Source organism: Chroicocephalus ridibundus, chromosome 4 (genome assembly GCF_963924245.1).
Source record: "Chroicocephalus ridibundus chromosome 4, bChrRid1.1, whole genome shotgun sequence".
Classification (NCBI taxonomy): Eukaryota; Metazoa; Chordata; class Aves; order Charadriiformes; family Laridae; genus Chroicocephalus; species Chroicocephalus ridibundus.
The window spans coordinates 16,283,164-16,309,738 of NC_086287.1; the positions used below are offsets into that span (position 1 = coordinate 16,283,164).

General features: G+C 37.0%; 1 protein-coding gene across 1 annotated transcript in view; it reads left to right on the plus strand.

Annotated features, from left to right (window-relative positions):
- OTOG (otogelin) overlaps positions 1 to 20,416 on the plus strand; it is a 106,037-nt gene extending 85,621 nt beyond the window's left edge. Inside the window, exons 42-56 of the mRNA XM_063333791.1 lie at positions 143 to 281; positions 2,401 to 2,595; positions 3,472 to 3,684; positions 4,478 to 4,582; positions 4,951 to 5,061; positions 6,280 to 6,381; positions 6,835 to 6,933; positions 7,642 to 7,682; positions 8,823 to 8,898; positions 9,835 to 10,013; positions 10,780 to 10,884; positions 11,325 to 11,444; positions 12,716 to 12,761; positions 17,405 to 17,484; positions 18,922 to 20,416. Coding sequence (XP_063189861.1) covers positions 143 to 281; positions 2,401 to 2,595; positions 3,472 to 3,684; positions 4,478 to 4,582; positions 4,951 to 5,061; positions 6,280 to 6,381; positions 6,835 to 6,933; positions 7,642 to 7,682; positions 8,823 to 8,898; positions 9,835 to 10,013; positions 10,780 to 10,884; positions 11,325 to 11,444; positions 12,716 to 12,761; positions 17,405 to 17,484; positions 18,922 to 19,122 — 1,812 coding nt within the window. The 3' untranslated portion in view covers positions 19,123 to 20,416. The remainder of the gene's footprint in view (positions 1 to 142; positions 282 to 2,400; positions 2,596 to 3,471; positions 3,685 to 4,477; positions 4,583 to 4,950; positions 5,062 to 6,279; positions 6,382 to 6,834; positions 6,934 to 7,641; positions 7,683 to 8,822; positions 8,899 to 9,834; positions 10,014 to 10,779; positions 10,885 to 11,324; positions 11,445 to 12,715; positions 12,762 to 17,404; positions 17,485 to 18,921) is intronic.
- Positions 20,417 to 26,575: the final 6,159 nt, after the last annotated feature.

Below are 26,575 nucleotides of genomic sequence, written 5' to 3' on the forward strand. Positions count from 1 at the left end.
GAAGGCTGGTGCTCTCTTGCTTACTGTGAACCAAGAACTTTTGCCTTTGTTGTTTGTAGCTAATATTTTAAAAGGTCAATCTTCTTCCTACCTAGCAGGGTCTTTATGAAGGTGCAATGTTTTTTATTTTTTTCTTTGTTAGGTTCCACCTGAGTTATTCTGTGATATATGGGTTCAGGACACTGCATACATTCAAAATCCATGCATTTCACTAGCTGCCTATGTGGCAATGTGCAACAAATTTAATATTTGTATAGAATGGAGGAGCTCTGATTACTGTCGTAAGTATTCTATATATATATGTACCTCTAGTGTTCACAGAGATAAAATTTGCCTAATATAAGAGTTACTGTAAGTTGAAAATACCAGTGCTCATTGTGTCATCACATACTTTGGGAGTCATTATTGAGATAATAAATTCAGCATTTTTAATGATAGAATTCAAAGCAGTGTGCAAAAGGAATCAGGATCATTATCGCCATTTCACAGGTGAGCTAAAGACTCTTGCTCAGAAGCTTACCTCTGGCGTATTACGTACTTAAGTGTAGAAGTCAAATCTTTTCATTTGCAATGTAATGTTCAGTTCTCTTCGCCACTTTCCACTGATAAAACACAACAGAATTGGTTGTGGAAAGGTGGAAACCACAGAAAGTAAGTTCTGTGGTACTTTGAATTGGCAATGTGTGCTTGAAGTTGCTCCAGAAAGCTGTGCCTTTGGAGAAAGAATTAGAGAAATGAAACATCTTTGAGATTAGATGGAAAGCAAGGAGTAAAAGCTGAGAGCTAGAGTGTCCTGTCAGAAGGCATCTCTCATAGCAACATACTAAAATGTAAGGCCAAATAGGATGTAGCTGTAAAGAGAAAATATGGATTACAGCATCTCTTAATGCTCTCAATGACCGCCTAGGAAAAGCCCTACGCAGTGGTAACATAGGGAGGTCTGTGGCTTCAGTGCATGACAAAGGAAAGACTTACTGATGAAGCGTGATCCCCAAAAATAAGAGAACTCAATGTACATAGAAATCATAAGTCATGTCTTTTAAAAAGTGATTTAAGGTGGGTATGTCTGTACAGGCTTCACGCAGGCACGCTGTAATGCCCTGCAAATAATAGTCATGGACTCTGAAGCTTAAAAACAGTCAATTAAAAAAAAATCTTCAGTTTGTATGGATTTTACTAGCTTTTAAAAGCTTTTAAAAAGAGATCCTTCGAACTATATCTGTAAATATACTTACGTATGCCATGCATCATGAAGGTACGCATCACTCTCTTATTTTTATACCACAGTGACCTCTGGTGGTGTGTGCCTAGCAAGGAAGAACCATGAAGTCGCATCTGGATTTTGTGGTCACTAAGTGCTGATATGCTGCAGACTGATTTTTAAAAATCTGAGTTTCCTCTATTTACAGGGCTCTGGTAGATACCTGCTGCGGGGCATTATGGCCATTTTTAGTAGTGAGGAGCTGAATAAAATTAACCTCCTCTCCCGATTAATCTTTAAAGTCTAAACTGGAACCTTTATTTTTGAGCAGACAGTCCCATTGTGAACTGGACTTTGTCTCATTACCATGATTCCAGATGGTGTTGCTGAATGATTTAGGTATCATTACATGATGAGGATCATGTATTTCGGTAGTTCACAGAACAACGCTTGGCATTTGTAGTCATTCTGTGTTTGCCATATTTATGCAGCTTTAATCACTCTTTTGGACCAATGAAAGATCATGTGAAGTTTTCAACAGCAAAAGTTAAACCAAAATGAGAGGTTTTTTTGGTCTGTTCCTGCATGCACCTGTAACATGCCAATGAATTCACATTATTGGTATAAAGAATGTTAAATTTAACTGTGGTTTTTGACTTAAAAATAACATGTACATGCACAAGTGATTAATGTGGTTATCTATTAAGTATAGCAATGAATTCATCCCATGCTTTATTATTCCATGTAAAACAATGCTGTATGCTTTACATATCTATTTTTGTAATTGACAGAGCTTTGCCCTTTAGTAATCACTGCATTTTCTTCAACTACTGCAAAGTATTCAGAATGATTCAGAACACTGTATAATTGATCAGTGTAGTACTTGAAAATGTTTTTGAAGTTTAAATTACTTCGTGTTGACACTGTTGCATGGTTTGATATCTCTACAGCCAAAATGCAGTAGAGATGAACCCTGATGAAGATGTCACTACAAGAAGACAAGTAAAAGTACTTACACCTTCCTTTTGTTTCAGTTTGTCATGTAGCAGGTAACTGGTCTGTATTGGTGTTTTAGGTTGGTAGACCCTACTGAATTGGCAAGCACAGGAAGCTGACAAGATGACAACAATGTCTTCTCTTAGGTACTACCTCATGTGATTACAACTTCAGAATGAGTGATTTGTTTATTTCCTTCCTAGCCTTCCCCTGCTCTGAAAACTTCTCCTATCAGGCTTGTATAGCTGCCTGTGAGGTTGCAGATAGTTGTCAGAATAACGAAGTTGCTTCTGTGGACCCAGACTCCTGCTCAGTGTTGACAGAAGGCTGCGTCTGTGCTGGAGGGACCATCCTTCACCGAGCTCACACTGCTGTCTGTATTCCTGAAGAAAAATGTGGTATATTTGGATGTGATTTTCTTCTTTATTATCTGCAAGTTGGTGGTCAGATTAGTAATAAGTCAAGTTCTGGCCAGATGTTGTGTGGGTCCTGCATATGTCATTTAGTTGAGGACTGTAGATATTCAGTAAACATTAATTGTACAGGTGAGCAAGCAGGGAGTGCCCTTGTGACATACAGTTTTGCTCACCTTCTCTCAGCTGGAGGATGCTCTTCAAAATGGAAGGTTTTGATTATGTTTATGCATTCCAGTATTCTAAGTATGGTAGTCTTGGCCTCCTTTTCACCTAGCCCTTTGCCAAGGGTCCAACCTATTGATACTAAAAGGCATTCAAAAGACACGCAGCAACAGTTAATTACATATTTTGAATAGTACATGTATAAGTGCTATGTTCTTTCTGCCAGCATTGATATTTATTTTCATCACAATTCTGCCTGAGAACACCAAATTATGGACCAATACTTAACACTAACAACACAAACCTTAAAGATGTAACTTATTATAAATCAGATTACATAAAGCACTGTAAATTAATAATAGTTTTGCTGTGAGTGAAATACAAAAGTAACTTCTTTTTAGATTACTGCTTTAAAAACAAAGATTGCTTTGGGATTTTAAGTGACTAGCCTTGCAGGAGAGACGCAAAACAAAGTGGAGGCCCTGATCCTCTGGAGAGTGTTGTGTCCTGCTTTCCCATACAAACTCAGTCTCAGACTGTCTCCTCTTTCACTTTTTTGTGGGGTGATGGGGATAGGTGATGCCTTTAAAACTGTGATTTTTACACTTCATAGATCCATGCCCGCTGTGGAAGAAAATGGTGGTCGAAATTTGAAGTAAAAAGGAATTACTTCCGTTTTCTGTTGTCCTTGTCTAGCTTGTACAGACAGTTCAGGAGCGCCTCATGCAGTAGGTGAGATCTGGAAAACTTCTTTGAGCGGATGCTGTATGCAAAAATGTGTTGACAGTGAGACCATTATTCCAGTGGAGTACAATTGTTCAGATATCCACAATTTAGACTGTCAGCGATTTGGAGAAGTGGCCTTGCTTATTCCGGGTGATCAGACATGTTGTCCTCAGAAGATCTGTAGTAAGTATTCCTTAATGATTATGAATACTGCCCACTGGAATATGCAGATATCCTTTCGCTGTGGTTTGTTTTCCTGTCACACATCCTAGCTTTGAAGTGAATGAAAATTACTTTGGTTTGAATTTACAGATTATGCAGAAAACTAAAAACTTTGTACTATTTGGCTTAGCATCCAGTAGGTTTTGGGGAAGAGGTAAAGGGAGGGGATAAGGCTTATAAGGACTGAAATAGCACTGTGTGAATTTGGATATGAATTGTGTTTCTCTCAGCTATACATGCTACTGATTTATTTTTAATATCTAAATACAAACAAATGATATAACTAATTCCAAGAAAAAAAAGATCAGATCTTTGTTTATCTAATTTACAAAGTAAGCAGTAAAAAATGGCTATGAAAGCTTTTTTGGTTTGGTTTGTGTTTTTTTCCAATCCTTAGTTAGCTTAGAAAGTCCATCTTCAAAAAGAAATTGCAAACAGTTTTCATGTTTTCACCACCTGGGGTAATGTTGCAGTAAGTTTTATACAAGAATAGGAATTTTTTTTTTAAATTATTATTTAACTCTCGCAAGGACACAGCTCTAATTTAACTTTACCTCCATGGAGAATATTGCAAATGCCAGACACTTATGAATATTACCTCATGATTTTTTGCTAGTTTGTTGTGGTTTTCATATGCATGTTCTTATTTTGAGATTTGGGGTATCAAACTGCAAATGCTGCTTGCCACTGCTCTACTTGATTATAAATGCATAAGATAGTTTAGAAGGGTTTTTTTTTTTCCTTTATGTAACAGTTTGTAATGAGAGCCTCTGTGAACCCCTAATCCCTGAGTGTAATGGCTTGGAAAAGCTGGTCACTTACTACAGTGAAGAATCCTGTTGTCCCAACTATGTTTGCGGTAGGTTTCTTTTGAAAAGGTAAAAAAGTTCGCCCTGTAAAAGACATTCACTAAACTAAATAGATCACCTTAGAAGCAAAAGGTAGTTAGTGTAGACATCATTGTTGGTATGGCCATTTAGAAAATTCTCTTTAATCTAAAAGCTCAGGGTTGGTCTGTGTCTCAATTTGAGCAGATAAAATGATGGAATCTCTTATTTAACGATCAGACAATCAGGCAAGAATGTGTCTTTGCTCTCTTGCATAAAAGGTAAAAGTTTTTCTAAAGTATCTTATAGCATTTCTCTGCTCTGCACTGCCATTTCTTAGGGATGTAGCATAAGGACGAATGCTATACTTCGTATAAATACATCTGTTGCACTTTTTCAGAGTGTGATCCAGCAAAATGTGAACGAATGGAGCAGATGCCAAGCTGTCAAGATGATCAAACGCTAATTGCTGCTCGGGTGGAGAGTACCTGTTGCATTTCCTATATATGTGGTACATATCTTGGCTCGTTCAGACTATAAGTGTTTTTGCATATGCAAAGATGTCTACTATTATTTTGCCAATTGAGGCTCCTTCTACTTCCTTTAGCTCTCCCAACATAACGAAGCTTGAAGGTGGTTAAAAAAATGGGCATTAAGTTTACAAAACATAAGAAATGGCAACAACCATCAAGAGTCACAAAACAGCTTTGTGCAACTGAGTAGTGTTCTTGGGTCATGTAGAGGAGTGGTGGTGGAATCCATGGATGGAGGGAGTTGAGGGCTTTTGAGAGACTGTCCATGTACACTGTATGGACTAGCTGCATGAATATTTTTATCTGAAAAGACTGAAGTTAAATATGATCTTTCTCCCTATATCCTGCTGTATCAGCTGTGGCCCATCAATGGTAAATATTCTCTATCAGAGTATTATGCAAATGTGTTCAGTTCATTTGGGGTTTGGCCTTTAATAACTTAATTCAATAAAAAAAATTCATTTTTGGCATCATCATAGGAGTTCTGATGTTACCATGCAGTTATTTTCTGTATGATAATAATATGATAATGAGATCTTATCGAATTTACTCTATTTTTGCACATAGATATCTACGAATAAAGGCTGAGTCATTTTGATTAGCTCTTCCATGTGCAAAAATTTGAGCATTAATAGAGAATTTAATCACAGTTCTGTATTTATAGCCAGTAATCAGGGCATTGCTTTGATCATGTGATAGTGATGTTGTGTGTTTGGCTCTTCTCACTGTCCATACAGGATCCATCTGTCTTTTTTGATATAATGAGTCTTTGCACTCTACATATCGAAAAGTACCTACTGTGGTTTTCATATGTGTTCAAGTGGGAGGATAACACTGGGATCACAGGAGATGCCCTTTATTGGGTCTCAAAGATCCTATAATTTGGGCAGAGGAGCATTCCTAAAAACGGGGTGACTTTGTAGGAGAGAAAATCTAGCAAGATTTTTCATAACAGAAAAGGAGAGAAAATCCTGTTTGTTGTGATCTGACTCACAATGCATTCATTCTTTATAGCAGGGGATAAAGAAAAAGCCAATTACACTGAAAATTAGCCTCTTTTATAGGGACTATAAGGAGTGAACGTGGAGTGTTTCTGTTCACTTTCACATGCATCTGTGACAAACTTATGGGCGTGTTTCTTAGGCAGTAGTAAAAGTCCTTCTTATTTTTTTTATTTAAATAATTGTTTTCTTCAGCATGCGGGGCTTGCTCTGATCAAATACCCAAATGTCAAGAAGGAGAAGTTCTTATTGTGGATGGCAATACTACAGAGAGGTGTTGCCCTACATACCAGTGTAGTAAGTCTGACTTGATTTAGATATTTTAAGTAATAGAGAACATGTTAAATTGTGGATGTCAATGTGTGGATGTTCAGTGCCAAAAATGGTGGATTAGAGATACACCTCTGCTTGTGTATATAAGCAAGCTATCATCTGTAGTCCTGAACAAATAATCTTTACTTTTAAAGCTTGATGTGCCTAAAGCATTAACTGAATATCTGTGTCATGGAGACAAATGAGTAATTTCAGGCCCCAAATTCTGGAGATCTAAATCTGTTTTAAATATTTGCCTAGAGTATTGTACTCCACACTACTATTACCCGATGGCTAACAATTAAATTTCGATTATTAGTCTTTTCAAGTGAGATATTTTTTAAAGGTATTTAGTATGAGTAATTTACTATCTCTTGATTCATATTTCTGTTCATCAAAATATGACAGTTTATTGGACTTTATTTTCTTTAATTTTAGTTTGTGAAATACATCGTTGTCCTGAATTCAAATGTATGCTAGGCATGTCTTTGGTGGAAGTATGGAGCCCAGAGAAGTGCTGCCCCTTTCGGAGATGTGGTAAAATGATTAATTTTTTTTTAGTTTAGACAGTAAGACACAGACAAGAGACTTGGGCTCTTGCGTTTAAGTCTGATTTCAGTCAGCTATACCATTGTGATCTGTTCATGAACAAACAATATAGAAAAGTCATCTCATGGTACAGAATTTGGTAATCTGCCTGTTGTTCTTTCTTGCTTCACAAGGGTGATAGTATACTATAGAATTTGCCTGTTCAAACTGGGTGGCTTATCTTGAAAATTTTGTAAAAGTTAGTAAATTATTTATGGCTTAAAAAAAACAGGTTAGATTCACAGGTCAGGAGTTTGCCAGTTTACAAAGACAGTAGTATATAATACATTTCTTTGCCTTGAACACAAGTGCCTATTGCTTTATATTGATTGTAATGATTGTCATCACTGCAAAGAGGCTAGCAGCTAGTATGATCATCTTTTTTTTTTTAACGTATTCAGGTGAACTGCAGTTGATACAAAGCTGTAAATTGTTGTAATAAGCAAAGGTGGTCATAGAAGCTGGTATTAGCTATCAGGATGGAATAGAAATCAAACATAATTCTGGCCTCGCCACATGGGTATGTTTCAAAAACCAGCAGAACTTCTTCAGTGATGACTTGTAAATCTGGAATTTCTGTTCTCACTGATGCTCTGTTTTAAGCAAATGGCCTATAACTTTCTCAACTCTTGCTTCTGTTATCGTATTTTGTTTTAGAATGCGCATGCGAAACAATCCCCAAACCTCAGTGCAAACTGGTATGAAATTCATCTTCCTTGTCAGTATTCTTTTATTAATTTATTAATAAATCTATTTATCAGTATCTCACTAATCGTTTTATCAGTGAAATATGAAATGCCATGTCACTGTCTGTTTTTTTAAATTGCTTTACAAGAACATATAACCATTTTTAAGGAGACAGTTAAGTTTAAATGTCTTGCAGAATAAAATGGCTGTATAGCATTGATATTTCTTGAGTTTTTATGGCCGTATACTGCCATAAAGTATTTGTAGAGTGGAACTCCTTTCATGCACCCGAGGATGATACTTTGTTTTTAAAGTGTCAGAACTTAATGCTTTAAAGCATCTTTTTTTTGTAAATATTATTTGTTATAGTGAATATGTTAATATATATCATCCACTCCAACTGCTGAATAAGCAGAACTTTGTATTTCATTGTGACTTGTTCTACGTTACAAAAATGCCTGTTAGCGTTGCTATGTTAGGTTCTCAGTCGGTACTGGGAATGCTTTGATTTTTTCTTATCATTATTTTATCCAGAAAATAATACTGCGATGGGAATAATTTATAAAAATTATAATTTGGAGTCCTGAAGGAATCGGAAATAGTATGCTTCTTTTTTTATAGAGGGAATTCAAAATGCTTTGTAAGTGAGGTTGTTGTTATTGCTTTAATTTCATAGCTGAAAAAACTTGGGCGTAAGGAATCAGGACTTGCAGAAAAGAAAAATCTTAATATGCATACATATAAATAATAAAAGGCAAAATTAAAAAGTACATCTGTGCTATTGTAACACTATTTATATCCATTAAGTTATTCCATGAAAGAATACGCTCCACACTGTGTGGAGATTTCTGTTCAAAAGCAAGCCATTGCATTTCGTTGTTGGCTTGCCTTCGTCTTTTCTGTCTTAAATGTCTGCTGTACTGACACCAACAACCATTCCTGTTTTTTCAGTTGTAAAAAAAATTTCCATTCAGTTATCGTTACTTAATGAAATGTCCTGTGGGTGATGAAAGTGTATTCAAAATAGGTTTCTACGGGCAAGAGATACTGCTACTCAAATCCTGAAGGAAAGGTATTTAAAAGAAAAAGATGATACAGATAAGAAAAAAATGTCGTTTCACTTTTTTTTTTTCCTGCTTTTATACACTTAGGGGCAGAAACTTCAGATAGATGAACAGTTTCAGAACAGTACAGAAAATATCTGTAACTGTGTTAAATACAAATGTGGTAAGTCAGAAAAGAATTTAATTCAAAGAAATACCCTTTCAAGTGCTAAGGTAAATTAGGAATGATAAACTGGGTGTTCACTCTGAACATGGTGCTGAGGAGGAAAGAACTCACTGACATAATTCACAAATAGTGTAAGAAAAAGCAAGAAAATAGGACCCATCGCTAAATATTTGATTGATTATGGCTTGTCCTTATATTCTGTTAGTTCCTGCAGCGGGAGGTCTGTGCCGCAAATAGCAGATAGAGTTTTGGGAAAGTTGGGTGGTGTTGACTAAGTAGCCTGCATTTTGCTGAGCTGAAGTAAGGACTCCAAACACAGACCCAATGTCCACATAAAGAAAAGTCCAGCTAACCCATTATGAGACTACTCGGGAGTTGTAGACGTGCGTATGTGCTTTACAAGATCAAGGATAGCATTCAGCACCATGCAAATTCATCTTAAAGCATGCCCAATAGTGTCTGCAAAAACTCACAAAAAAATTTCTGTGGGGCACCTAGTTGACCGATAGAGTTAGGATTGCTCTTGCCTAGATTTCTACAATAAAGATGTATACTTTTGAGCTAATTATCTTCTGTACCCTCAATAATCAGTGGGGAGAAAGACATTTCTCAGGTACTTTTCTTATCCTGAAGTAGACTTATAAAACAAATCAGTTGAAGAAGCATCTACTGTTATTTTGGTGGTGCAGCTAATAGAATATTATATATTTATTTATATTTCATGCATGGTTATATTTGAAATAATTTGGTGATTGTAATGAAGCATTAGACCAGTATTAACAGTATGTTTGAAAATCTGACCCATAATTCTTAAAGAGGTAGAATAGCTTTTTCCATTTCGTTTTTACTGTTTGAAACATTTTTTTAACAGAGTTTTGATGCCAAGCTTTCGATTGTCCTGAGCATGCTGTTTATTTTTGCATTTTCTTGTAGTGAGAGACAAAGTTTGCCTGAGTAATGAGAGAGGTGTGCTGCTTCCTGGACAGACAATCGTGGAACACAATGCAGATGGCATTTGCCATATTTCTTATTGTACAAATGTGATTGATCCCTCCACTAAATACTACCAAATAAACACATCTTCAATAGACTGTGCTGTCAAGTGCAAAGCTGTAAGAAGTTCAGAATTTGGACATGTATATTGTGACTGGTGGTCTTAATTACATTTTGTTGGGTTTTATTCAGTAGATTACAGTCATAGGAGCAAGATGGAAAGAGTAACTATGAGATCTCCCACTAATGGTGTGCTGATAGAAGTTTATAAAAGTCTCACTCTGTTCACTGTTTTCTCCCCTGTGTAAATCTTATACAAACTAATGTATATAGTGTTCTGCCACCTTGCATTCCTGTATAACTGCATTATGCACAAAGTGGTACAAATTCCTGGAAGACATTAGCTCAATAAGAATTGGGAAGAGAATAATTATAAATAGAAGAAAAATTCTAAATGTGGCGAAAACAGCTTTATAAAATAAGCACATGATACCATGTCTTTTTAGAAAGTATAATACATTACCATGGGAATATTATATAGATTACTTTTTCTAATTATGTACGTACTTGATGCCTAATGTGTAAAGAGTCAAAATTTCAGTGGTTCTTCAAGTAAGCTGTCAGACTTAATATTTGAAAATGGGAGAAAGGCCACTGCATTCTCTGAGTTGGAACTTCTTCCCATTTACTTCGATTAAGATCAAAGATATTTTATAAAAGCTTCATGAATGTACACTGTGCACAAAAGTAAGCTATCTGATTTTGAAAGTTATTTAAAAATGAACCCTAAAATCAGATACCTGAAAAAAATCTGCCCATTACAGCAGCAAAATGTCAAGCTGCAAGGTGGTCTCATACAAGGACTAATCTATTTGATTTTGGCAGAACCAAGTCTATCAGCCTCCAAAAGATTTATCAACTTGCTGTGGTAGCTGTAAGAACTTGTCTTGCCTCCACACTTTCAGCAATGGCACAATTTCTAATTTTAAGGTAAGTTTATACATGTCTTATTCCCTCAAAGTATTTAGGAGTAAATAAAAAAACTATGAGATACTGTACACACATTGCCATATAAAATGTGCAAAGAAGAGCTTTACATAGCCCAATTCTAGGAACAGTTTTGCATGTACACAACATTAGTTTCTTGGAGAGTCAGTTATATAGCTGTCCACAGTGATTAAAGGATTGTGATATATCAGAGAACCATTGTCAACTTGACAATTTTAGAACCTACTTAACGTTATATATATTTAGTGGAGTTTTAAGTTCTGTATTTAAACAGAACTTTTACATGTGTCTAAATTATATTTTGCTATAAGTATCACTTTTGATTCAGACAAGATCACATTCAATGGAACTGTATTATAAATACTGTAATACCATTTTTTCTGAGTTGCTGGGTAAAGATTCTGTTTCACAATTTTTAACAGCCTGGTACTGTTTGGATTTCAAACTGCATCAGATACGAATGCACTAACACGGCAATAGGACCAGTTCTGGTTTCCTCTTCAGTTGGCTGCCCACCCTTTAATGAAACTGAATGTGTGAAGGTCAGTCAGTGTTCAATACATTGTTTGCATTCCAGCAATGAGTTATATTTGCATGAAAAGATTAACACTGACAAAAGATGTTTTTACCTCAAGAAGGGAGAAATTTTAATTTTTGCAATGCCTGCGTTTTTGCACAGACATTTGAAGGTGAAAAGCTCTAACTGTACACATTTAGTGTGACACCAGTTGCTGGAGAGACCTCTTCTTATTCTCAGAATTTTTTTTAATAGAGGCTTGTCAAACTAGTCCTTATACAGCTGTCTGAATTTGGATGCTTTTCTGTGTTGGACTTCTTTCTAGATGATTTTCTGTGTATAGCAATTTGATGCATCACAGTGGTGAAAAACATTGAAGAAAAGGAAAGATTGTCTGAATATCAGAAAAATCTCTTCTACAGTGAGACTTTAAGTTTTTGTGGAATAATATTGCAGGAGAAGCAAAATCTCTATTGAATTTGCAAAATGAGTAAGTGCCAGGAAATGTATGCAGGGAACACTCTTGTATAGCTCTCTGTAATTCTACATTTCCATGTGGATGGGAGGATACTTTCCTTAATGAATGATGGTATGCAAGCAGGGAACACTCCTAAAGGAACCAGGTGGCTGTAGTTCTTCCTGGCTGATAACATTGGATTGGTTCTTCAGAGAGAATCACAGTTACACAGCTGGGGAAAGGCCTTTTGCTGTTCTAGGCAAACTAAACTTAAGGCAGAGAGGTAGATCATCATGGCTTGAGATACCGAGGTGGACATCAAAAATTGAACACTCCTTTAAGGTTATCTGAGAGAGCTTTTTAAAAAGCTGTAGCTGTTCTTCCTGCAGTACTCTGGGAAGTGCTTTATGCTACAGCACTGAAGATAGCCATGACTCTCCACTATGGGGAGTGTTTGACTTCTCATTTAGATGAGATTTCTTCCTGTTTTAATTTCAGAATAATTTTTGTGATTGTCCGTATGGCCTCTACAAGAAGTCAGGGGTTTACTCTAAGTAACAGATGATGGTGTCAGACTTAACACAGTCATTCCCTCTCCAAATGTGGCATTTTGATAGCTGGTGATTTATAGTAGCATTCAGTGACAACCACTTAATATTCACTTGTGTTAGAATAGTCAAATCATTTACAGTAAAACATTCATCCATTGACGAGAGTGCTGCATTTGACTGAATAATGTTGCAGAGTTTTATCTGGGAGATATTTCTAATAGTACAAATATATGTGAATATATTAGAAAAAAAATCAATTTTTTTCCTCTTTATTTCTCTCTTGGTCAGGTTGGGGGCTATATCGTACCATTCTTAGAAGGATGCTGCAAAACATGTAAGTGATTAATGACACTTCCTGCCTCACAAGTCTGTCTGATTTGTTGTTACCTTAGAAATAAGGTTGATTCTCTCCTTCATGAAAGCTTGATTCACTGATCTCAAAGGCTATGATTTTCCCAGTTTGCCAACAAAACTAGTAGAGTTAAATCAGAAGAAAACAGCTTAACATTGAAGGGTTTACTCCACTGATAGTGATTGTGGCTGGCCAAGTCACTAAAATTGCTACCTTGAGTATTTTGTAGTTCTCATATAAAACTCTTCAAAAAAACTAGTTACTGTGTTTAGTAGAAAGAATGTACTGTGTCTTGGAACACTTAACACTTAAAACATGCTTCACCTACATTCATATTTTCATATTTGGTATATATGAAGATTGATCTACGCAGTTTGTAAGTTAACGCTGCAAATAATTAACTGATTGTAATAGTGTTATGTTCCGTTTATAGACATAGTTCAGAAGCTTTCAGGCAATATACTTTAAAAGAACTTATAATTAAAAAATCCCCCCTTACTTGATTACCAAGATATGTTTTGATATCTATGAAAGCTAATAAAGGTTCTCGGGGGAAAAAAGAAAATAGTTCTCTACAGAATGGGTTCCAAATACGCTGATTCTTAAGGTAAATCAAGAGCTAAGTACATTTTTCTTAGCATACTGGTACATAGCTGAAACATTTCAGCTGATTTCATGAAGAATTTAGCCTGAGGGAGATACCTAACATGAATAATCTAAGCTCAAATATTTGTAGTTGACAATGTTTTGAGCAATTGAAAAGGAGATTTTTACAGGGGGCAGTATCAGATTATCTTTAGAAAGGTGCAAAAATCTGACTTCATTTGCATAACTGGCTGGAATAGCAACCTAAAAGCTAAAGATAGTAGGAGATAAAGCGTGGGAGAGAGCTGGAGAATAGTGCGGGTGTTTCCTGCTGGGTGGGATGGGATCATGACTACCAGATATGGTACCACGCGCACAGTTACTGCAGTGGGATACGTGTGGCCAACTGGGAGGTACCTTTCGGTGTTACTCATGTATTACATTTTGTAGTGCAAAGGTTATTGAAACTGTGGAAGATTTACCTGCTTTTTTCATGCTGTTAATCACTGTAAGGGAATGGTAATAGCTTTTCATGTTTTCTCACACTGATGGACCTGTGTTTGTCCTAGTTCTGTAGCCGATTCTCCACAGGCTCTTTGAGAATATTTTTTGAATATCTGACATTACCCTTCAATGCCTTATCAGCCATATAAGCCAGCTTCTGAACAAACAATTTATTAAGACTGTTAAAAGTCCATTAAGCTACTTTTCAGCAATGCAGAAGATCTTGCTACTATACTTAGAGAAAGATTATAACCACAATCTTAATTATTTAAGACAAAAGTAAGTTATTAATCTGGGGCATGCATCAGAAAGTAAAATTAAACCCTTGAAAAATCCAGTGACTTCTGAGATACATTCACAAGTACATTCATACAGTTTTGATTTCACACCTGTTTATAAACAACATAGTATCTCAATGAATCATGTAGTTCATTCTGGTTCTGAACAAATCTGGCTTGAGAGCAGTTAATCAATTGTAATTGTGTGAGACGTTTTACGAGAAGGGTTATCAGGTTGTTGTTTTCTTTTGAAGTACTTTACCATTAGAAACCATTGTGATTTTTGCATTTAGTTTTAAGTGGTATTTGAAAACTAAGTCCTAGAAGTTCCATCAACACCTAAGGAGTTTTTACAAACACTGTTCAGAGGAAATTATACTATTCCTTTCTTATAACCCCAAAAGACATCTTAAATTTAGGGTACCAGATTGTCTTAGTTATACCAATGTAGATCACATTCTTCCTGGTTTTAACATTAGGCACATTAGGCTTAGCTATGCAGGTAATAGCTGGACATGGTCTTGAGCTGCTGACACAGTGATCCCTGCTTGAGCAGGGAGGTAGGACCAGATGACCTCAAGAGGTCCCTTCCAACCTCAGCCATTCTATGATCCTGTAATATACAGGCATTTTAAGGTTGATTTCTTTTCTCAAATATGCTGAAGTCTAATAACTCCAGAATGTTTCATACTGATAGGGAATCCCCTGTAACTTGTACTCTGTTCAATATGTAATGTTCTTACCAGGTTCTACAGTGTCAATGCTCCTCCCATTCCCTGTTAGCCCAGTCACTCCTACAGCCTATGCTAGCTGTAACACAGGTACATTTTACTGGAAATAAGTAGGACCAACCCAAACAGCATCATTGTTGATTTCCAACAATGTACTCCCTGATAGGAGCATCAGGCCTCATGTTACCCAATTATGCCAAAAGCTGCAGTGTAGTATAACTGCTCATGGTTCAGAGTGGCTCACATTTTGACTTTGTTTTGTTTTTCATTTTGCACTGTGTGGGCAGTGCATTGTTGTTAGCCAACAATGTACTGTTGGTAGTAAGCACTTGCATAGTCTTTAGCTTGCTGCATGCGTAAAATTGCTGTTTTTAAAAATGTAAGCTAATTCCATTATGTTTACAGTGCTGTAGAACATAGAGACTAATGGCTTTGCTTGCTAAAGCTTATTATGTAAGCAACATTTTCACAGATGATGTATCATATAGTTTTGCTTCCTGTGGCATATACAGTAGAAGCAGGTCATTTCTTTCCCATACGTAGTTAGGACAGTGTACTGAAAACAGTAAGCCTGTGCTTTCTCCATGAAAACTGGAGATTATATTTGTTCTTTCAAATAGAGTATGTTAATTTTTTGAATTGTAATATGGTATGAATGCAATTATTTTGGCATTTATTTTGTGAAAACATCTCTCCACATTTCTGTAAGAGAAATGATGTTGACTGTAATTTTGTACATCAGAGTGATACATCCTTCATTAAATTACTCTCATGACTCTAGAAGTACTACGCTGAAATCTATATTACTCTTTCATATTGACATCACTTTAAATGACAACAGTGTTATGAGTCAACCCAAAAACCAAGCAATGATTTCTGTCCATACAGCCTGTGAAAAAGAATCTCATTATAATACAACATGTATATGATGATCACATGTTTTGTAAGATTGTTCATGGAAAAGTATATTATGTTGTGGAGATCATTAAAAGCCACTGGACATTAAAGTACGTGCATGGAAATACATTAAATATTTATATCGTTGAGATACGTACTTTCACTATAGCTTGGATGAAGTCATAGCCACAGCTGCACTGAATTCTCCATCCTACATACCATGTATAATGTAAAAGAAGAAAGGACATGAATAGGACTATGAGAAACATGAAATAATGGTGAGTTCTTTATTTTCAAAAACAAATTTTTTTTTCTTCATACCTCGATTTCCTTTTTCTCTATGCAAGTATAATTTAATAATAGTCAAGCAGTAGCCAGCCATTTCTGATTCTAGATTTTTATTTGCTTCCAAGAAGATTCATTGCTGTCCTTTCTTTCATATTCTAGAAACCTCTGCTATGTCTAGAAATAGTAGTAGACTTATATATTAAACAAAAACAAACAAACAAAAAACCAAAAAAGAAACCCTGAAAAACTAACACAAAAAATGCTTCTCTTTGACAACACCTGGTTTGACAGTGATTAAAGCAGGGGACTAGACATTGCACATCAAGATGTAATAAACCTCTGTCACAGCTCGGTATTGGTCAAAGCAACAGTCTTTCATTGCCTTTGCTTTTCTGTAACTAACAGTGTTCACCTTTTGGCAACAACTTTGAATTTCTTGTCTGAAAGAAAATGCAGCTCTGTAAGTAGAGAGTCATGTGAGACTGCATCATGGTGTGTGAAATCTACTGTGAAACTAGAAGCTGTAATAATGGAATGGACTATTCATTTCTCTTACAGATCTGCCAGGTGATGTGGTTTCTTCAGCACAGAAAGGATCATCGTAAGAAGATACCGTGCTTTCTGATCTCTAACAACTGAACTTTATACTGAGCTTCTTTGCTTTTTTCAAATGTTCAGGATTCCCTTCTTAAATTAAGCTTAACTCCTCATTTAATTTCATATTTTTTTTTAATCTTTCTTTCATCCATATATTTTGTACGTACTTCTGTGGCAAAAATTGTGGAAATAATGCTAATGAAAATGTAAATAAAAAATTTAGTTCACTGGTGTTCTTTTTCTTATGTAATAAAACCACACAGAAATGTAAAGCCCCGATGAAGCCCTGTTCTTAATCAGATTTTGCTGTTAAGTGTTTATTTTAAGCTTTGTTTATACCAAAAGAACACAGTTGCTGCTATTAAAGTTTGTTACAGTTATTTAATAGAAAATGCATTTTATACATTATTAACAAGCCTTCTCACAAGAGTGGTTGATGAATTTTACAAAATTTTTTGCAAGACAGTAGACTTAGTCTTAAAAGGCTTCTGAGCGAAGAATGAACCTTTTATAATTGTTTTTGAAGATATAGGGAGACAGATACTTTAATGCATGAAATGGAATAGTTTGAAAAGTAATACAATGCATAGCTAATGTAACTTTGCCAAAGTTTTGTATGTGCAGTGATGTATTGGGTATTTTCTTCTTTGTGTCTCTTGATCCCATAAAATGTTCAGGAAAGTTCTTGTCTCTAAAATGTTTAGAATTTTGAGCTGATATTTTTCAATCAATGCCCACTTTACAGGTAAGGAAGATGGAAAATTCTGTAAAAAGGTGACTGTTAGGATGACTATCCGCAAGAATGACTGCAGGAGTAACACACCAGTAAGTAAATAACTATCACAATTTCTTTTAACAGAAGGGGGAAAAATATGAGAAATAAAAAGAAGGAAGAAAGGGAACACAAATTCCACAAGGCTATTGTCTACATCTCTCTCTGAGACAGAGGTTTCTGTGTTTCAGAGCTGTTTTAATGTTACCCTACATTCTCAGCAATCGTCCTCTCAAATAATAAGAAAAAGGGGAATGTGACTTCCGCTTTTATAAGCATTTAAGCGCATGATGATTTAGCGCAAAGCCAGGGTCTCAGTTCACCCTAAAATGCAAAATTATTATATGCAAATTAACTTTGTTATAACTGAATCTTGCCAGTGATTTACTACAGTTAAAATAGCTGCAGATGTGCTTGATTTTTCCATCTGTCCAGGGAAAGTCTTTAAATGCCAACTTCATGAAGAAAGGAATCCTGGGTCCTGTAGGCTTTTTTTAGACAGCAGCATGAGCACACTGTGAAATGTGTAGGAAGAATGAGGCACTATCAGTGTGTCTACTGAAGGATTTATTGTAGGAGGACACCAACAATGTCCTGCTGGGCAATGTGAGCAGCAGCAAGGGTGCAGACAGACGTCTTGTGTGAGATGTGTAAGAGCGCCTGGAAAAGCTGTAATAAAAGAGTATAGGGAAACAGCTGTAACCTCTAAAATGACTCTGAGAGTACATTTTGTAGAGCAAGCTGTTGAGCAGCTAGGAAATTTAGTCTCAGTGTCTCATTGAACAGAAACACAAATCCTGACTATTAAACTTGAAAAAAATTATCAGTTTGTATGACTGTTTCAGTTACAGTCCATATTACAGTTTTGGTATGACTCATAATAATTCCCCTTGGCTTTCCAAAGGATTGATTCTTTATATTCCTCCTTACTGATACCAGTATAGCAACACTGCATCGGTGTATCACTGAAATTAATAATGTTGGGAGTTGTGGACAGAACATTTGGTGCTATGTTCAAGCCAAGGTTGTTACAAATACTTTAAAATTCAAAGCTTTTTCAAGGCCAGGCTGGATGAGGCTTTGAGCAGCCTGGTCTAGTGGGGAGGTGTCCCTGCCCATGGCAGGGGGGTTGGAACTAGATGATCTTTAAGGTCTCTTCCAACCCGAACCATTCTATGAAAATTCAAAACTGAAATTGTTTCTTTGTGTTCTTTGTGTCCATTAATAGCCAAAATCTGTTACCAAAATTGACAGGAAAGCCATCATTAATCTCAGTAAGATAAAAATTGAGACCTATCTGGGAAATGTACTTCTGAGTTTATTACTCGGACATAGCGGGACTTCCTAAGGGGCTAGAGGAAATACCTCCAAATTTTTTATTGCTTTGCCATTGGATTTGGGTGCCTAATGTCTTTGGACTTTCTTGAGAACTCTTAACTTTATTTCCTAGATGCTTCAATTTCCTGATTATTCTTCATCTTTGTTACCAGGTGAACATTGTTTCATGTGATGGAAAGTGCCCATCTGCAAGCATTTACAACTATAACATCAACACATATGCAAGATTCTGCAAATGCTGCAGGGAGCTAGGACTACAGAGACGAACTGTGCAATTGTATTGCACCAGTAATTCAACCTGGGTCAGCTATTCAATCCAAGAGCCTACAGATTGTTCTTGCCAATGGTCTTAAAAAAAACATGAAAGAAAACAGCAAGTCCAGCTCTTCCCAGCATAAGATAATTATAATAGTTTATCTATTAAAAATGCAATACCCAATCCACTGAATTTTACCAGTTTAATGTTAAAAGAGTAAAAACATTTTTGGACTCTTCTAAATTTCTGAAGAATGGCTTTGCATCATTTTTATTGTGATTTGTCTTTCATGTTCATTCACAGGGATTGTTTTAAGAGTTCTTGTGATGTGTGCCAACTTAAAAGGTGAAGTGTTTTACATTAGAGACACCTCAAGAGAAAAAACATCATCTGTTTTGTTCTGGAAGGCTGGCCCACTCTTTGTCAGGCACCCATTCCTGTTTTAAAGCACTGACAGGTTTATCTGGCAGCAGTTTGCTATTTTGAATGCATTGCAATTGTGCAAATACATTCAGTGTCTATTAAGAAAAATTGTTTGGACAACATGAGAAGAATTCTCAGTTTAAATCATATTCCTCTTGTAAAGTAGAGCATGTATGAGAAATCCAATTAAAGATTTATTTTTTTTTCCAATCAGGGAAACATTGTCAATACTGATAACTGTGTGTAACATTCCCTGGTTGTTAATTTCAGTTTTTCTAGTGTATTTTATATTGTAGTGAAAAGTATTATTGCAAGCATGTAATGTATGGAACAGATAGACTGTTTGTAGGCTATCTAGATTAGTCATTAGTAGTTACTTTATCTTTCTCCTAAACAATATGACATAAACTGAAAATACACAGATTTAACAAATGAAGACCATTTTACAGTCCTTTATGTAGATACACCTTAAACAAAAACATTCAGCTTATAAAATGCACCGTACTTCAACTGTTTCCTTAGGAGAATGAACTTTGTTTAACACTAATTTTAAAGGTGAGGAAATCAATTAGAAAAAAGAAAACCAGGATTATGTATCTGTCTAAAAGCAAAATAAAGTTGAAAATCTTTGTCACCAGTATAGTAGAATGTAACTTGTAATGGCAAGTGTTTGATATTAAAAATGTACAATTGTAAGGTTTGAAATTTCCAAAGCAATTTTGCTTATGAACTTCAACAATTAATATTTTGTTGTAGTGAACTAATTTTTTTCTCTTCTAAGCTAATGTTGCTGTTCTGTTCTTTTCCAACAAATTGCTACCAAGATTTAGCAAAAATTCAGTAGCTTTCAAAATGTAGATAGCATGTAGTGATACGCTTGACATCCTATAGCAGAAAATAGATCTTAGCATAACTTCTTAAAAAGCTGTTTGTCTGCAGTTAATCCAAAGAAAAATGTGGTGTTAAGATCAATCATGTGAACATTTTTGATATTAATTTTGTATACTGTACATTTCATTCTTACAATATCTAATAAACAACAGGAAGTCTTATTTTGTTACAATTAATTTTGCTATCATTGTTAAAGCAGCTTACTACATGTGATTCAACACAGAGTGTTACTGATTTCTTTTCCCACAGTGCACATGGTTAATTTTAGGGTTTGCTGCTATCACTAGTACTAATGATCTAATACTACAAGAAGGAAGGACCTGTATATGGATTTTTGAAAATCTACATCTTTTTCTGACTCTATCACGGTTAACTTTCATCCTCAGAAATGCAAAATTCAGCTATGTCATTTTATTCAAAACAAAAATTGGAAAACTGTTACTCATCAAAGAATAACAGAACATTTCTGATGCTAAGTGTCAGATAGGCTATTTCCTCTGGAAAAAACAGGAAAAATAAGGGTAAACTTCTGCACGTTTTCTTTCCGTGGCTTTTTCCTAAACTGTCCCTCAGGATTGACTGCGAAGAGTGGACTGTGTTTTGAGTAAGTGTAAGCATGTTGTTATAATGTAGCTGTTTTGTAGTGATGATTACCCGTGAGTACTTAGGGACTCAGGGGTCTTAAGGTAAGTCCTTAAGATCTAACTGTAATATGTGCCATCCCTACCCATTTTAGTAAGACATATTCTTTGTTCAAAGGCGTCTTCTAAATAGCGAGAAAGGACATTGTTTAGGAGGAGTGCATCTGTTGGAAAACCATGGAATGAGGAACAGAGTAAAAAGTGCTGTTCATAAGACATTGAGCAGAGCTAAGTCCTTGAACCCAAGTGCCTAAAATTCAAGTTTTGGCATTTGCAAAGGTGAAGTTCATCCTTCCCTAGAACCAGCTGGCAGATGCCAACCTGATCGGTAGGAATTAATAAAAGAGCTGTTTCTTTTGCTCTCAAGCAAGACAGTATTTGCTGTGAAGTGTCAATGACCAACATGAGGGACAGAATTAGAGCAGGAATTAGTTGAGCCGCTATGCTTCCCTTGGCTGTGGCGTGGTCCCTCCCCTTGCCACTTGAGCTAATGGCAAAGCACTCATTGCTTCCAGCAGCACAAGGCGGTTACTCAAATCCATTTGAGATCCAAACTTTCAACTCTTGCTTGCAGAGCAAGTTAATACTGGCAGTGAGAGTAGAAAGCAGACTGTGGTGTATCCGGTAACGGTAATCAAACACTGCTGCTGCTTATACTTCAGGAGTAAAATAATAAACATTGTGTTAAGTCCCTACTTCTGATTTTGTAAACATTAGGCTTATGCCGAGAGAAACAAAGGGAAAGATCCAAACTGCCTATGGCTTGACAGGGGAAGCTGCTTTTATCCCTGCCTCCGTGTTAAATTCCTTCACGGATGCTTATCCTGTCTGTCAGTGGTGAGTTCAAAGCACCCTGTGTTTACCTTACGCTGTGTTCACACAAAGCAGCTCAGCTGGAAAAAGATTTTGCCTTATTTGTACTTCCATGTCTTCGGAAACCAAAGGGATCTCAACCAGCTGTAGGTTTCATCTGATCCTCCCATGCAGGAGGCACTCAAACTGTGACAATATCTGAGTCTTAAAACAGTTGTCTTTTGCTTGATGATATAGGTGTAATATGAAGGGTATATAGCTGTGCTCTTCAGAATACATATGTTTTACTATCACAACTGTGTTTGTGTCTTTATTAGCCTTAAAGACAGATGTGCACCTGGAGCTAATGAAATACTGGAGCCTTTATGCAAGTTCCCATAGTGGCACAAGTGAAATCCCGCATTCAGCACATAAAACAAGTTGCTGGAAGGAAACTCACTTTCTAAAAGTGTTGCTGCCATGGCACGCTCCAGTGTTCCTGTTGCAGCAGTGCATTGTTCAGAGACAAAACTGACGGGATCCTTCACTGAGTTCAACCAAGATTTCTTGCAGTATTGTGGAGAACGGTGTTTCCTAGGGATCTAAAAGGGAGTAATAAAAAAAAAAAAAAACAAACAACAACAAACAACAAAAAAAACTGTTTTTAGAAGCCCAAGAGAAACAAAAAAAAAGCTGCATATCCAGCAGGCGCTGGGTATTCTTTTTGAGGGCCCCTTCAGGTGGGCGTCTGCTGGGGCAGCAACGAGCTGGAGCAGGGACTTTCCTCCCTCACGAACACAGGGATAGGGCTGGAGGAAACACCAGTGCTGCTGCCGTGCTCCTGCCACCTCCCCGAGAGGAGGCCTGAAGGGGTTAAGCAGGGGCCTCCCCCCTTCCCTTCAGCTAAAAAGCCAATTCTCCCCAGCTGAAGCCCGTTTCTGTGGGGCAATAAAGGTGAAGGTGGTGTGGGTGCTGGGCTGGGTAAGAGCACTGTGGATGGGGCAGTGTGAGGTAAGTGCTGTTTTCCTGAACTAGCCCCTTGTTTTAGAAGAGAGGAATGGACGGTTGATACGGTGTCTGTAGGCTGTAAAATGTGGACAGGAGGCGAGTGAGTGGCCTTAGGGGCTCTGTCAGAGGTCTTTATTCTTTGTCAGTGTGGCTGTGAGAAAGATTTGAAAAGATTATCTTTCATTCTGTAAAAGATGACTTCTGGTCAAAGAGGGGTTAAAGTCATAAATGCTGGTGGTGTTGGAGACCGTTGTGCTTGTACAACCATGTTGAATTATCTCTACAGGCTCTGCTGGGGCAGGCGGCTGGAGAGCAGGCCTGCCTTGCTTCTGGAAATCTGAAACTGTGGTGATTGCTAGGGGAAAACTTGGCTACTAATGGCCTGTAGGTTTCCTGTCTTTTGTTGGCCTTCAAGGCTATCTGCAGAAATGGACTTTTAGAGGCCGATTAAGTTAGATCAAACTCAAAAATGGCGCTTAGGTGATTCCTCCAAACAAACGAATGCAGTTGGTGCTCCTCTGGCAGACACCTTGCGACTGCCGCTCTGCGAGGCTGAATCCTGAATGAAAGGAACCAAATTTGAAAAATTCCCTTCAGAAGGTAGGTGAGAGACTAAGTAATTCGGGGTTGGAGGGAGGGAGGGGAGTGTGGGAGTTGAGAATATAGGTATATGATAGAAGTGGGCAGGAATAGTTTTCTCCTCTTGATCTCTAACATCAAGGTAAGTATCTTTGTTTGTTTGTTTGTTTAATGTGAATGAAAATGCTGTGGGAGCGAAATCCTGACCTTCTTGAAACTGAGGCCTGTTACATTTCTTCACAAGTCTCAAAATTTCACCCGAGGGCCATGTTCTCCTCACATCCGTTTGCGTATGTGGAGTTTCTCCACAAAAAAAGTAGGCACAGGAACATCATAGGCTTGTATCTTGTTAAAACTAGGATTTCAAGTCTTTCCAATGCTGGATTGTTTTCCATCTTTGAATAATTAGTGATTTGAGTATGGAATCATTGGTTTTTTGTTATGTTGCTGAAAGCTCATTGTTACCTCCTTTAAAAAACACCTTACTTGCATTACCTCGAGCAAGCTTACCCAGCCGTGATTCACCGGAAAATATAAATGATTTGGCAGCTGGAGGCTTGAGTATGATGGATATTGGCTATTAAGAAAGGCCTTTAAAAAGAAATATAATGATATCAATTGTGCTGTATAAACTCTCACTGTCTGGGTTATTAGTACATGATCTGGTCTCAGGATAACGGCCTCTTGAGTAATGCTTCCTCTAATTAGCGATAGTGCTGCCTGGTGGTTTGCTAAATTAATCTGAAATACTGGCATCTGTTGGTCTGCAGTTTAATGCAAACTATTAGTCACAAGTAAAGTAACTTGAATCTCCTCAGACGGCCTCTCAAGTATGCAGTCCATGAAGTCAGACCAAAATAATTAAAAAAATTTCATTCTCACTCTTATCTCTGCCCACACCATTATCTTTCTCCCCAGTGCAAGTGGCTAGCTATGAATAATTAAAATGAGGTAACAGCTGCTATGCAGATGGTGATTTTTTGGAAAAATCCCCTCTCAGTGTGGTGACGACGTCTAACCTCTTTAGAAATAGCACCTGACTGACTGCCATACCCTCAGGTCTGCTTTCTGTATGGACTTTTGACCAAGGCTTTGATCATGTCAGCTCACTTTAGCTGTTTAAAATGTAGATATCTGAATTAACTCAGGTGTCCAGGCTCCATCCATTACCAAAGAGAGAGAGGTGCATCCAGAGAGTGACTCATCCCATCCTAAAATAAGTGTCTAAGATTGATGTGATGAATCATCCTCCAGATGTATCATCTTTCCTTTTCACTGTAGAGAGAACCTCGATGGCAAGATGTGGTTAGGCACCTTGGTTTTAGGTTGTTAAAGTTAGTTGGAATGAAATTCACCCTTAATGGTTAAAGACTCTTGGCAGGCTTAAAAATCAGCTACTCTGATAGCAGATATGGCATATCTTATCTGACCTCATATGAGATGATAAATGTTAATATTTGATTTGTATGAAGCTGAATGTAATTCGTCTTGTACAGTTTTTCCTGTATGTCTTACAGTATACTCACTTCATATGACAGCTATACCTAAGCTATCCATGTATCTCTAGAGCTGAAGAAAGATGTCATCAGATTCAAGATGGAAGAGCGCAACTAAATTTGGGAAGGTGCAATGTGTTTATTGCCATGACAAGCTGGAAAAGATCTAGAAGGTTGTCATCAAACCAGGACAAATGTGAGTGAATTTTAAAGTACTTGTGGTTTATAGACCTTTTATTTTGTTGGCTTGAGTCTTGCAGGTGATTTGTGGTCTTGCTTTCTAAACTTTTGGCTTCCAAGAGCTTTAAGGTAATGCGATTCTTCAGAAAGTTACGAAACCTGCCTATGAAATACCTTTGTGCTTCAGCTCTTTAGAGCATCTGGAGTTCAGTTTGAGGCAGCAGAGCAGCTTTTCAATACACAGGCCTTTCCCAACTGTTTGATTGCTTTTATATGATTGCCCAGGAGCAGGTTCTGACCTCAGTTAATGTACTTGAAAGGAACATCAGATTTGGCGTTTAGTTTTCCTCAAGGCTAACATCTTAGGGCATGAGTTGAGTATGTGAGATTTGTCTAATGTGTGGTAGAATATTGGAAAGAAAAAAAAATAGCGGAGCACTTTAATAAAATTTCTTTTTGATTACTAATGGAGAAGTCTGATCTTAAGCATGAAATATCAAAGGCAGACTAGCTGGAATAATGCCTAATTTCAAGAGCATGCCTGTTCTTTATCTCTGTTCTTAATCCTCCAACTGTCCTTTCTGGACCATATTCCCTATTGAGCTCCTTGTTGGTGTTTTATTTTATTAAATAGGGAAAAAAAGCAGAGAACAACCTTCTGAGATGGAGGACATCAAGGTGCCCGACAGGCCTGATTACTAACCTGAATGTATGCAGGGTGGTGTCCTTTGTAAAACAGGAGCATCACTGATAATATGCTCCTCCATTTCCTATCAGCAGACGTTAACTGCTGCATTTCCTTTTTTTTTTTTCCTCAAAGAACTCTACCCTAGCAAAGCTAATTTGGTGAGTGGTGAAAGTTAGCTGTATGACAACTAATCACTAAAGCACAGTGTTCTTGTTAAATATTGCTGGAGTGGTTAGAGATTACCAGATAACCCAGTAGTAGCACATGAAGATCATCGTTTTGTATTGGAATGGTAGCTTGTGCAGCCCAGCATTCTCTTTCCAAACTTTTGCTCCTGGAGAAACTGCAAGAAGGGGGAATTTTTAGATCAGTGGTTTTGGAATAAAAAAGGTGATTTAGAATTTTGCATGCGAAACTTGCATTTTTAGACAAATATACCAACGGGCTGTGCAACACTGTAATAGCAAAGTCTCCCACCTCTTACGAATCATAAAAACCCGTTTCAATGATATTTGCTCACAAATAATTTCACAGGCCAATTGGATGCTGTGAGGAAGCACATGGCTTCACAGCTAGGTGGTTTTCAGTTCACAGGAGAGGAGTAGGCTCTGGCTATTGGTACCATTTATTGTACCACCTGTACCAATATGGTGCAGGTTCACCATAACCCTCTTTAAGGCTGTGTTGTGTGCAGGCAGCTAGTATAAACACTGGAAGCAGTGTTTATTCTCAGTTTGGTAAATAGCTTCCTCTCACCTCTACTTGTTTCGGGCTCTACACCTGGAAATTCCCTTGGCCTTTCCCAGTGCTAGTGCAGTTAGGGCCAGACCAACCCTGCGGAGAAAGGAGGAC